At 42.7% G+C, this 13,208-nt stretch overlaps 1 protein-coding gene across 3 annotated transcripts in view; it reads left to right on the top strand.

The window, feature by feature from the left end:
* The window catches only part of LOC119649205 (transcription cofactor vestigial-like protein 4), an 85,399-nt gene extending 72,490 nt beyond the window's left edge, over nt 1-12,909 (top strand). For 2 of the 3 annotated variants that reach the window (XM_038051259.1, XM_038051258.1), the window contains exons 2-3: nt 11,419-11,853; nt 11,937-12,909. In XM_038051259.1, the coding sequence (XP_037907187.1) occupies nt 11,419-11,853; nt 11,937-12,250 (749 nt within the window). In that variant the 3' untranslated portion in view covers nt 12,251-12,909. Of the gene's footprint in view, nt 1-10,910; nt 11,071-11,418; nt 11,854-11,936 lie in introns of those variants that run through there. The other variant, XM_038051260.1, reaches the window with a different exon arrangement.
* The last annotated feature ends 299 nt before the right edge of the window (nt 12,910-13,208 follow it).

The raw sequence follows: 13,208 nt of genomic DNA, 5'->3' as shown, positions 1-13,208 counted from the left end.
TCCAGGCAAAGGTCCGTCTGCACAGCCCATAAGCTGTGAGAGCTCGTTTAATCTTTACCTCTACATGTTTGTTCCAAAGAAGTTTTTTATCTAGAGTGACTCCCAGATATTTCACTTCTTCGGAGAGTTGAAGGGTAGTACCCCTCATCTCAGGGAGACAAAGTCCATCCAGTTTTCTCCTTTTTGTGAATAAAACCATTGTGGTTTTATTTGGATTAACTGACGAACCATGTCTAAGGCACCAGCTGTCTATCAAATCAACGGCACGTATATTCCTACACATCGTTCCAAGATCCCGATCAACAGCAAGTACAGCCACGTCATCAGCATAGGCTTGAGCGTGTATTGGCAAATTTTCCAGTTCGCATAGCAGTGAGTCGATCAGCATACTCCACAGAAGCGGCGAAAGCACACCTCCTTGGGGGCAGCCCTTCGTTGCTTCCGTAGTCAGGTAGCGATCGACCCCTACCTCAGCGCACAGCAATCTTTGCGTTAGCATAGCATGGATCCACTTAATTAAAGCATCATCAACACCATGCGCTCTGGTGGCATCACAAAGTTTTTGAAAAGGCGCACAGTCGCCCCTTCAATGTCCACGAACACCCCCATCGCGTACTCACCGTTCAAAGTTGCATCCTCTATCTTTGTGACCAAAGAATGAAGAGCAGACTCACAGGACTTTCCACGTTGGTAAGCATGTTGGTTTTCACTAAGTTGGTGTGACCTAAGTGCGTTTCCACGAATGTGACGCTCCACCAGTCTCTCCAAACCTTTCAGCAAGAATGAAGTCAAGCTGATCTGTCTGAAGTTCTTTGGATTAGAATAGTCATCTTTCCCAGATTTCGGTATGAAAACTACCTCAACCTGTTACCAAGCAGAAGGCACGTAGCCCAGAGCAAGACATCCTCGAAAAATATTTCTTAGAGGTCGCTCTAAATGCTCCATACCCTCCTTTAGCATTGCCGGATAGATGCCATCCATGCCAGGTGCTTTGAAATGTTCAAAGGACAGTATGGCAGCTCTCACCTTTTCATGGGTAACAACCGCTTTCGCAGTGTTCCAGTTTCCCTTGCAACACTTGCGTGTTGAAGGGGTTGCAAGAACCGTCACCTTTCCTCCTACCACTTCTCTCACCCGTTCTCCCGGGTGGTGTACTTCCAGGAGGGTCTGTACTGAATCCAGTCTGGAGTTCGTGAAAGTACTGTCGGGTTTTCTAAGAGAATTCAACTTGGCCGACTCATCCCTTTTGAGGACTCTGCACAGCCTTGAAGTCTCTCTTTCGTCTTCCAGTTCCTCACAGTACGCTCTAAAGGAGTCTCGTTTCGAGCACCTCACGAGCCTCTTATATTCACGTTGTGAGTTCCTGAAATTTAACCAGTCTTCGTTCTTGTTACTTTTGCAAGCACGATTTAGAAGTCGCCTGGTTGATTTCCTGAGTTTTTGCAGTTCTCGGTTCCACCAAGGAACCGTTTTACCGCTTTGGCCTCGGGAAATAGGACAAGCCTCTTCATAGCACTCTAAAAGTGTGCCGTTCAGAGTTTTCAATTCATCTTCCAGCACCAAAGGAATCCTTAGTCGCCTAGGGAACTGTACTTTATTGCCAAGAAGTTCATTGAACTTTGCCCAATCCGTTTTCCTAGGGTTCCGTCTTTGTACTGCAGACTGTTTGCCCACAATAGTCAGATTGAATTTTAGATATCGGTGATCTGACAGTGAGACCTCGTCTAGCACTCGCCAGTGTGTAATCAACTCTAACAATTTTGGGGTACAGATTGTTAGGTCAATTACTTCGCTTCTTCTCGGTCCCACGAACGTAGGGGCGCACCCTACGTTTGCAGTCATAAGACCATCTGAAGTGATGAAATCAAATAGCTTCTCTCCTCTTGGATTGCATTTGTTACTGCCCCAACAAATATGTTGAGCATTCGCATCGCAACCTATTAAGAGTTCGAGACTACTTGATTCTGCATACGTCACCAGATCCCTAAGTTCTTGCGTCGGTGGAGGATACAAAGAATCATAGGGTAAATAAGCGGAGGCAACTATGATGTTTTTCCTCTCGCCATTTATTTGGTATTGTATGATGACCGTAGCTAAGTCCTGGGAACAATATTGTCTCAGCATAGTTGCCTCTAACCGTCTTGACATCAGGACGCAAGCTCTCGGTCTTATGGATCTTTCGTCGTAGAAGATCCTAGCCCCCTTTACTGATCCAATGCCACAGATTCTGTTAAATCGAACCCACGGTTATTGCACCAGAAAGATATAGGGGAAATCCTGCAGCTTTGTCATTCTCACTGCGAACAGGTAGGAGGGAGCTTTGGCATGCTGCAGGTTGATTTGACCAATCTTTATGTTTTTCGACATAAACTTAGTCTATTGTCGCTTATAGAAGAGTCTGGTGCGTCCAGTGTGGATCTTACCGGGGTTTCCAGTTTATCCCCACCTTCCGCCGGAGATTCCGCTTCCTTGTGTCCGATTTCTCTGGGCGTTACCGCGCCTAGTGGTACAGCCGCGTCCATGTCCTCATTCCCAAGGTGCTTCATCTTCCTTCGCAGTGCTCTCTTCTGCCGCCGGCTTCGGGCCTTTCCCGGTTCACGGTGTCCGGACCGCTTGGATCCATTTTCACACACCGGCGTTAAACCAGTAGTGTCCACGTCACCAGCTTCCCGTTCTTCCGCTCTTCCTACATACTGAAGACAGTAGGATAATGGTGAAAACAATCTTCTGGAGGAGCACACCCACGGCATGAAGTGTCTATGGAGCTTTGATTTAGTCAACATTTATTGACCCTGTCGTAGGAAAGCTCTGCGGACGGAGTTGGTGAATTTATTGAAGGGATTTATTGGGAAATCATAGTTGTATTTTCAAAATTGCAATTCTTTTGAAATAGTTCACATACGCAGGTTACTTCCTAATACACAGTTTAAATTAATCGGGAATTTTGATCACGAATGTAGGCATTGTGTAAGATGTCACTCCTTAATTTATGGTTTGATCAAATGCGTGATAACCCCTTTACAATAGTTGTCAACTACCACCTACGAATCATTCACCAATTAACATCTTCGATACCTTGCCTAATTGACTACTTCCTTGGTACCTGATTGTCGATTCATAGCTGCAGTCATATCGGACGCATTCAATGCTAATATCTTTTACGTGGATCGAAGTGCGTCTAAATCAGTCTTATCTGCATTCCTACGAGCGACCATGTCTGATTGAAAGAAAACAATGAAAAAAGGCGAAATACCCAATACCAGAAAACAAAGTCGTAAATTATTTTTGGTGGAGGAATGAATAAGCTCACAATCGGATTTAATAAAAATGCATTAATTGTTAACATCGGAATCCGACGTTTGTTTCCGGTATTGAGTTCTTAACGTTTTTCTGCCTTGTTTTGCTTTCAGATGCTCTTGGCGGACGTCTTGCCTTTCTAGAGTCTTCGCCGTGCCTAGAACAATGCAGGCTCTCCTATTAAATTAAATTTTTAATTAAAAATCCACAAGTTTAGATAAGTGCTCTAAGATATCAGATAGACCGCGGTCAGTCTGAATGAGCGGTGGTCATCACGTTTTCTGGGGGATATGTTGCATGCAGTTATTGCCGATAGAAAACTATTAGCTACTGCCTGTGTGGAATTCCTGTGGAGGTCCCAGACCGGATTCGACAGTCATTTCGTGAAACAACTGACCGCTACAATCAGATTGTTTCCTTAAGCGTTTTATCGTCGGATATATTTGTGGCGATGGTGGCCGTTGCTAATGATCATGACTTTAATGTTGAGTGTGTTCTTGGTGTTATAGACTGGTCAGACCATGTATTCTGAATTAATGGTTTTGGTCATTGATCTTGCAAGAACCTTTGAAAAGCGGCGACCGGCGTTAGATGATGAGGAACGCACGTGTCAATTATTTAGCACATGAAACAAAAGATCTTTTGATCAATTTCTTGTGAAGGAATTTGAAGTTTCGGTTAATTGTTGTTGACCGACAATTGAGGACATTCCATTTGCGCTTCTATTCAATCTTTTTGCAGTCAATTATGATTATCTGGCTGCAAGCCGCAATGTTCAGAGCTCTGTCGCTATTCATTTGATGTTTTGCTGGAGAAAGATTATTATTATTCTGTTAAGGGAAAGTCGCACCGCGTCCTTGAAGAACTATTGTGCCCCTTTTACTGGTTATAGTGTAACCGTTAGGAACTTTAAGTACGTTCCCCACTTCCAGATGTTTCAGCTTTGCATCTGGTATTAAGTGTTCTCCCAGATGTATCGACCTACTTTGTCCAAGTGCCGGACACTGTCCCGGGACGTGCATAGAGGTTTCGTCCTCCTCCTCACAAAACCTGCAGGCAGTGTCCGTAGATATCCCTAGCTTCCCTAGGTGATAGTTCAGGCGACAATGACCAGTGAGAATTCCCACTATGATTCGGAGGTTCTTTTTGGTGAGGTTTAAGCAATCCTTTGTACGCATGGGTTCGTATCCCCCAATAAGCACTCTGGACTGCTCCATCCCTGGTAGGCCCGCCCAATATAGTTCCCTCAATCGTTTCTCTTCGTTTCTTAGATTCATAGCCATGAAACCGTTTCCGATTCCACAGAAGGGTTATGGCCCGTGTAAAGGCATCCCTGCTCCCTTTTTGGCTAGTTCATCCACTGCCTCGTTGCCTTCCAACCCAGCGTGGCCTGGAACCCAAAGTATCCAGACCTTGTTGGACGAGCCGAGTGTATTCAGTCTCTCAAGGCATTTCCATACCAGTTTCGAGTTCACCTGGTTGGACCTAAGTGCCCTTGATCTCTGCTTGGCTATCGGTGAGAATAGCTATGTTCTGCCCCCTGTAGGATAGGTTTTGGTTAATTTTTTTCATAGTGAGTTACATCTATACATCTATACGATTAGCTAAAAGAAACTATTTTAGCTTTGAGGATTGAGGGATCCTAAGACCCCATCTACTTGATGTCGGACCAGCCCAAATGGGGAACAACTTATTCCCTCTTTTTTTGGTCCACGGTCCCTCGCTCGGGTTTAGCAATCCAAGCTTCAAAAATAAAAAGCGAAGACGACTTCACGGTTTCGTATCAAACTAGAGGCAACTCGTCAGACGCTGTCTCACCTCTGCCTTGGGAGCAGCGTGACGAAAGTGGTTTGCAGATGTAAAATGATCACTTTATATAATTCGCACAACATGAAATGACTACGAATTAAAGTGAGCGTAAATCCGTCATTATTTTGGGTTTGAAGTCGGCCAGAAATCGTTGCAGTTTACCTGTCGGAACATCTAGTGAAATGTAGCTTATAAATAAAATGGAAGATGGCAAAAATTTTTAGACTACCAGCCATTCTAGGGCCAAGTCAGGGGTTAGCCTAAATCCACATAATGTCCTCTCTCCCCGCTGATTTGTAATGACAAATAGAAATTGCGATTGTCACAAGACCATCCTGAGTGGCCGGAGACGACCAAGAGTGAAGAGATGTCTCAAAAATCTAAAAAAAAAAAAGGCGAAATTGGCCGTGAAAATCCGCCCGTAAATTTTAAGCTCCATCAAAGTGCTCCGTTGACACATACTTCCATGCCAACTGTGGTAGCCAGCCCCCCCCCCCCCCCCCCCGCTTCGATCCTTCATGTGCCACAAAAATTCACGTATCCTTGCCAGTGCATGGGTCCGCATCGAATCCTGAAAAATACACAAACAAGGGGATTCCCGCGCAGCTAACGAAATAAACATATACGAGCTAAACTTGAAAATAAAAAAAGGTTCGACCGCGCGCGTGGAGCCGTAAAACTCTGGATCCGAGTACCACGATCGAAAAGGAAGATCCACGTCTACAAATTCAAGACAATTTTTCAAACGACGCACACTTTTTTTTTTGAAGAAACCAGCTAACTCTGCGAAGGTCACTAATAGAATCATGACCAGATCCAGTTCATCAGCTGTTCCTCCAATGAGCCGGCGCTCCGTTCCGCAAGTCTTTGTAACAAAAATGCATCTTCACTCGCACTAACCAGACCAATCGTTAGGTCTGCATTCCGAAATATATGAACCGCTGAAGTTTAAATACAAGGTCGATGTTCCCTTTTGATCGGTCATGCAACATTCAGCATTGTTATTATATACAAATTGACAATTTGACAATAGGTTTTAGAATTTTTGGGGGGAAGTAACAGGGTGTAGGTTTTAATAAATAAAATTATGGAATGATTGATTTTGATTGATTGGTTTTTTTATATCGGTGAAGGGAAAGACAAAATTGGGAGAAGTATATGGCGAAAAGTAAAGGGTGTCAAAAATTGGAAGAAAAGAGGAGAATTTTTCATATTAACGGATGCAGTCCTTTTTTGGTTGTCTCTAAAAAAGACGAAGGAAGGACTGCACCTGTCGCACAGACGCAAACTCTACAGATTCCCTGCCACTCATTCGCATCGATTGTATTTGCATTTCATATTGTGGATCTGCTCAATTTATACACTAATTCTTTATATGCATCAGTTTCCTTCAGGTCTTTCCGAGAATCCTGTATTCCTCCTCAACTGTTTTGTACCACGTGTTTGTAAAGCGAATCATCCATCGGCTATTCTGAAGTAGTAGATCTTATTGCATAGAATAACTATTGTAACAATGAAGTTTGCGCCCTTTCTTAAAGTGTGGCCTATCCACTATTACTTTCGCCTTTTTTGAACACATCTACCGACGCCTGGTCCGGACGTCGACGAAGTTTTTCGTCAGAGATTGAGTCAGGTTAGCGCATTCCGATGGCAGGGAGAATTAGAATTAGGATTTTCCTTTAAGACCATACGCAACGGTTTTTCAGGCTGAACTATATACGATACTATACGGGTGGTTGACGCGCTTGAAGGGCAGTTGCATCGCAAAATGTAGCGACAGTCAGGCTGCAGTCAGGCAGTGATGGTGTTGAGTAGTCTTTTGATTACCTCGAAAATCGTCCAGGAATGTAGAAACCGTTTGAACTCCATTTCTAGATGCAATACGGTGGAATTACTCTGAGTACTTGGTCACTGTGGTGTGGAGGAAAATGAAATCTCGGATGCTTTAGCAAATGAGGGTTCAATCTCCCCCATGCCAGGACCGGAACCAGCAATTGGAGTATCAGTACATTGATTAAGGCTGTTTTCATAAACTGGCAAGCTTCCCATAATGACTGATGGCAGAGTCTAAATGTTGCTAGACACACCAAACTTTCCCTGTCAGAACCTAATGGGCATACCGCAATGTTTATTCTGTCTAAAAGTAGGAAATATTGTAGAAGTATTGTACGCATTCTGACAAGCCATAATTCACTAGCTGCACATATGTTCAGAATAGGAATTGTACAAGATGATACATGTCCTTCCTCGCCTGTGAATGCATGGAACATCTTTTAGTGCTAATGTGCTCTAGTTGTAACGGGTAGCATCACATCCACTAACGGATATCTTGTGATACATAAACGATCCCGGGATATTCCGTTAGACGGGGGAATTGAGTGCAAGGGGCCACAGCGGTCTGAGTGTTCAAGGGCTATGTTTCTCCCCCACCCCCACCACACATACATCCCGTTGACATGGCGGAGACAAGCGTTAACGAAGCCTTTGAGTAACGTTGACGACCACTTTCCATGTATCACTCGCATATAACATCACAGAGAGAACACTGACCTCGAAGGATTTTAACTCGATGCTGGTGTTGAGGTGTCCATATTTTGGAAAGGACACCAAAAGCGAATTTAGCCTTGTTAATATATAAATTAACATCTAATCAGGTGCCACTATCAGCAAATAGAACGCTATCAAGATATTTGAAGAAATTGGTCGACGCTGAGTGCGACAACCCGTCAGACCGTTGGTTTTTTTTATATGTATCTTCAGTTGGACTCTGCTTGGCTCCTTCTATTCACACTGCGAATCATTTTGAAGCAGTGTGCGATATTTAAATCTCCCCTTCATCAGTTCTTCGTCAATCTCGAGGAGATTTTTGAACGTGTCAACAGGGAGTCTATTCGAAGTTTTCGGCACAGGAAAGGAACAGAATATCACATGTTACATAAAGGTAAAATCTCAGAGGATTTGGAAGTGAAAAGTGAAGTCTGCTAGGATTGTGTCCGGGTTCGCCACTTAAATCAGCGGGTTGGAACTGTCCTTCGCCTAATTCTACAAATTGTCCACCCGATCTTTATGTTCTCGCAATGGAGAAGTTGGCTCGCTTTCTTCTCAGGGACAGTGACAATAGCCAATTTTTGCTCTCTACCCACATCTGGATAATCCTCACCTGTTCCATATTAGTGAGACTGTCTGGACTGTCTCGCAGAACGTACTCTTCTACAAGTATATCGCCAGTTCGAGTCCGTTGGATAGATTTAACGTCTGCCCCAGCGTCTTCCGGTTTGGCGTTATTGCGGACTTTTAAATCCCTGAAAGATTTCCCTTCGTTCGGCTTAATGAGAATGGCCTCTGATCGTGATTTGCTCCTTCTCTTTTTGTTTGGAGCTATTGCTGCCGTTATTCACTTTAGGTTGTTGTTATTGAATTTTCTCCTCTTTTCGACGCTGCTTGGTCCCCTTGGTTACCACCTCGCGGAATTCTCCCTGCTGCGTCCTCGCCGGCAAATCTCCGCTGTTTTTCCTTTGACTTCTTTTGCCGATTTTTTGCTCCTCCTCTGGCGGGCTGAGAGTACTGCGTTTTGCGCAACTCGAGATTGCACTAGCGATGGGTCTTTCCTTAGCTTCTTTTCGACTGTCATCTAAGAGTTTCGCTGGTGTGCAATAAGTATAGCAGTTTTTCCATCTCAATTATGCCATTTTTAGTATCCATGGAAATGTTTCGCTGGACGATTGTAGTAAACTTCATTTTTCGTAGGACCACCCCGCACTTTTTGAATAGCCTTTCTCCATCTACTCTTGCCTTCGGATAAGGTCGATTCTCTCCGTTGAGATGTTTGCATTCCTGCCTAATTGGATTGTTCGTCTCCCATTTTTCCGGGCAAAGGGGTGTCACACAGCTTGGAATTTGCCATCTTTTTTTCGTGGCCTCTTTTCCGAACTCGAATTTTTGGTCAGCAGGATTCTTAGCATTTACGGTGTCACTCCCTTTTCACTTCCAGTCGCCTTCATCGTTGGGACTGTGGGCCTCTCTACCTTTTTAGTGGGTGACCGTCGTAACTTGGTGCATCTTGTAAAGATACTTATAGTGGGATCTCCCACTTTCTGCCAGAAGTGGAGAGCGTGGTTCATTGCTGTTCCTTATAAAAAATGTCGGTTATTACCGTTGTCATTTTAATTTGTGTCCCAGCTGCAAGCTGCTTCTCCGTTAGAAAGTGCAGTCGCCTTAAATGATCACCGTGATTCTCCATGCGAGCATGAAGGTCACGCGTGGGTTGACACAAATCCTTATGGGAGTTTGTGTTCAGGGCCGGGATCAGACGCTAGTCAGGAGTCCATCTCAACTGAGCCTGCATTTCCAACTTAATGGCTGTCATAGCTTTGAATGTTTTTGCAGCCTTGCCAAGGTTATTATCGGGACAGAGACAACTGTAACAACAACAGGCACGAGATGTCACTCTCGTGTACTGAGGTAACAGAATGCCACAGCTATTAGCTCATGTGCAACCTATTCCGAATCGTTTGCCAAATCATAAGTCAGTGCCATGCCACGTCATCGTCGTTGTCGCCGCTCACGTTAGTTCACCATCAGGTTGACTAGTGGTAATCCGAGGCTACGATCTGGGAGATATGAGTCGACTTGGTTCAGAAATAATAAGGTTCGTTGCCACCCAGCAACTTTGCCCTGTCTGTCCGAACCCGTTTAGCCACAAAGCGGAGAGTTAGCCAAAACCTTTAAAAAGTTGTTGCCGCAAATATTGAAGCCTATTGAAATGTCCGGTCGACACGCCTCTGTGCTAGCTTTTTTTTGGGGCGGCGTTATTGGGAGTTCTGTTAGACACTTCAGTCTCTCATGTCCTTTTAGCCGATACCCCATATTGGGCGCCATTTATATTCATTTAATGGATTGACCGACTCGGACTTACAAGGATGGCCCTTTAGTCAGCCCCCAATCAATTAAGTCATTCCAAGCTACCGACTCATTACAGTTTCTTGGGTGGCTGTAGGGTAACTAACATCAAATTCTAGTCTATCAGATATTTCCCCTTACGGTATGTGTAGCTGCAACTTTCATGGGATCAAGACTTGGAAACATTTCAAATTGATAATTTTGACCCGCGAAAGATTATTTTTCCAAGATAATAATGCTCCATTGAAGCCCATCATTAACTCAAACATTTCTACATTTACCAAAATTGTTTTCGAGTTACCCAGAAATTAGTCAATAATCATTACAAAATTCTTTTCTCGTTTTTTTTTTCACCGTTATGACCACAAAAGATTTCAACTATACCCCAGGCATCCAATCTATTTTTATGATCCCCCATAGAAACTATCGTATCCAACCTAAAATTACTGAACGATTTGATCAAATATCTGGAGACCTCAATTGTTCTTCACATTCTCCCAATTATGTATGTCATTTTCGTTTCTATTTGTCTATTCTCCTGTAATCTACAAAAATTGCTTATTACCGAGAGTGCAGTTATCGGCATAAATATTTAACCTGAAATGAAATTATCGCACGGCACAGTAGCTATGAACAAAGACGGTAGCCGCGTCGAGCACACAAGATACTTGGGAGCTAATGTACAGCAAAAAAGTATAACAATGTGTTTATTATTGGAATGGAATTTAATCATTAGAAGCTTCTGTGCAAAGCCGAATTGGTATCATGGAAAAATTCCTGGTTTTTGGCCATGCTTAAGATAATAGTATGAAGTGTGTGGGTTTTGTTCGAAAATGCAAAATGAATTGTACACAAATTTTGATAAGATATGATCTTTGGGGCTTTGGGGAAGCAGAGTTGGTAGTGCTAATATTGACTGGTGCCTTTTATTTGAGCCGAATTCCTCACTGGGGCCAGAAAGGTGTCGTGAGCTGGTTTAGCGTCGGTAGAACTTGTGCATATTTATGTTGTGTGGATTGTATTAGATTGGAATCGTGATGTCTGTTCAAGTGCTGAAAGCTGAAGGTGATTGAAGTTTGGTTGTTATAGTCCTGCTCACTTAGAAGTCCTTGAGTAAGTCCTTTCTGTCAATCGTGTAGACTGGTGATATGTGAATCCATGGAGGCGTAAGGTTCTTTCTATTCAATACTACTTTCAGTAGTTCAAGTCCATAGGCCAATTCTGCTTCCATTGTATCTTAAAGTCCTCTACACACGATAGTTTCTCGGCAGCAAGTTGGCAACAAGTCGGCAACAGGTCGACAACACGAGCTGATCTAAAGCCAGAAGCCGGAAACAGCAAACAAAATAACGTATTTCTTCGTTACCAAAGTACTTTTCAATGGTTTAATAAACCCCATTTTCCTCTTTGCAGAAGCTCGCCTAACTACCAAAGAACTGCCAACAACAAAATGGCGTCGTGATCGTCGTTTACGTGCAAACGAATATCATCACCATTCACATTCATCTTCATCATCAATGTCACCATTGTCACCCCAAAATTTACATCATCCGCATTCACCTCAAAACAGTACGAACAACACCAATGGCAACATGGTCAGACCACTCAGTGAAACCACACAGAATTCTATAACAGAAACACCATTGGATATGTCAGTGACATCGGCTATGGTAAAGCAACGTAGCCCGCCACCACCCTACAGAGAACCATTGCCAGGATCTACATTTGCCACGGCCTTAGCTCGACCTAGCGTCATAACTCAGGCTCCTCCAAAACGTGATAGCAACAACCATAATCAGAATTTCAATTCAATCTCGAATCGTGAAAATGACAATAGTGTAACTGCAGGTTAGTATCCCTTAAGTCCTTATTTCAAGACTACCTATTTCTTACACATTGCGATCAACTAACATCATTCGTCCTTATTTTAGAATCGAATTCCGTATGTGATCCCGTGATCGATGAGCATTTCCGTCGGTCCTTAGGCGCTGACTACATGAACCTTTTCAAGAAGAAATCATCACCGCCCACATCGTCAGCGTCATCACCCCAAGAACCGCAACCAGCACCGCCTGGACCCCAACAAAAGGATGAAGAATCCGAGGAGCAACATTCGCCAAAACATCGAACAACAGTCACGGTTAACGGAGAATCTGTCGGTACATCGGTAGACGATCACTTTGCCAAGGCACTAGGGGACACCTGGAAGAAACTGCAAGCAGATAAAGCTAAAAATGACGAATAAATCTAAATTCTAGTTTTAAGGAGATACATTTACATTTACAATTACACAACTAGCGTAAATGCTCTGAACGGGAAGTGAATGAAAATGCAACGTTGAGCCGTTGTATTTGTTATTTTTATAAAATGTAATGAATTACAAAACAAACATGATTACCGAAAAATTAACTAATATATCTTATTGATGACATGCTTGAAATATTCTTGGTAGAAAGTCTAAAGTTTTATGAATGATTGAATGATTTATCGCGTTCTTAAGTACATAATCTGTAGTTGTAAGGATTTATCTAAATATGAAGAGAATAAAGAAGGCATAATGTGACCGTGATCTATGACTTAATTATTGTATTTGTGTTAAATTTTCTTGAAACGACGCTACTGAACATTTATTTTTCATAAATTCTCTTTATTTCGTTTTAAGATCAATGAATTCCTATAAATTTAATATTATTTTGATTCCTCCTAATTTTATTCTAGTTTTAAAGAGACGTCTGAGGTGTATTTTTTCTTGCTCGCTATGTAAAATATTGATAGAAGGGATATCCGAAAGTATCAGAAAACTCATACATTTGTACATTAGGGTATAAATATTATAAATTTTATCTGGAATTTGTATGATTATTTTTTGTCACCTGTGGTGAATATATGAATACGTTAATCTTATTTATTTGTTTAGTTTTTTCTTTATTTTAAATGTTGTGTGTGAAACAAAATCTTATTAGAATTGAGTCGATGCCTGCCTTTTTTTTAAAAAAGGTAGAAATCTTCATCTATCTTTCTCTAGATATAGATTCTAGTATTGGCTCTTAAGAGGCAGTTGACATCCTCTCCTTTTGTTAGTTTTACGGGGAGTCCTTGATCTTCACAGCTTTTGTTTGGCTGTCCTATGGCTACTACTCATTACGTACACCGGGTCCGGGTTTTTTTGGCAGTGGTCAAAAGCCACTGTTTTCTGACTGAAG

This window comes from Hermetia illucens, chromosome 2 (genome assembly GCF_905115235.1).
Source record: "Hermetia illucens chromosome 2, iHerIll2.2.curated.20191125, whole genome shotgun sequence".
Lineage (NCBI taxonomy): Eukaryota > Metazoa > Arthropoda > Insecta > Diptera > Stratiomyidae > Hermetia > Hermetia illucens.
The sequence above is the reverse complement of the archived record's forward strand: the minus strand, read 5'-3'. Positions and strand labels throughout refer to the sequence as shown.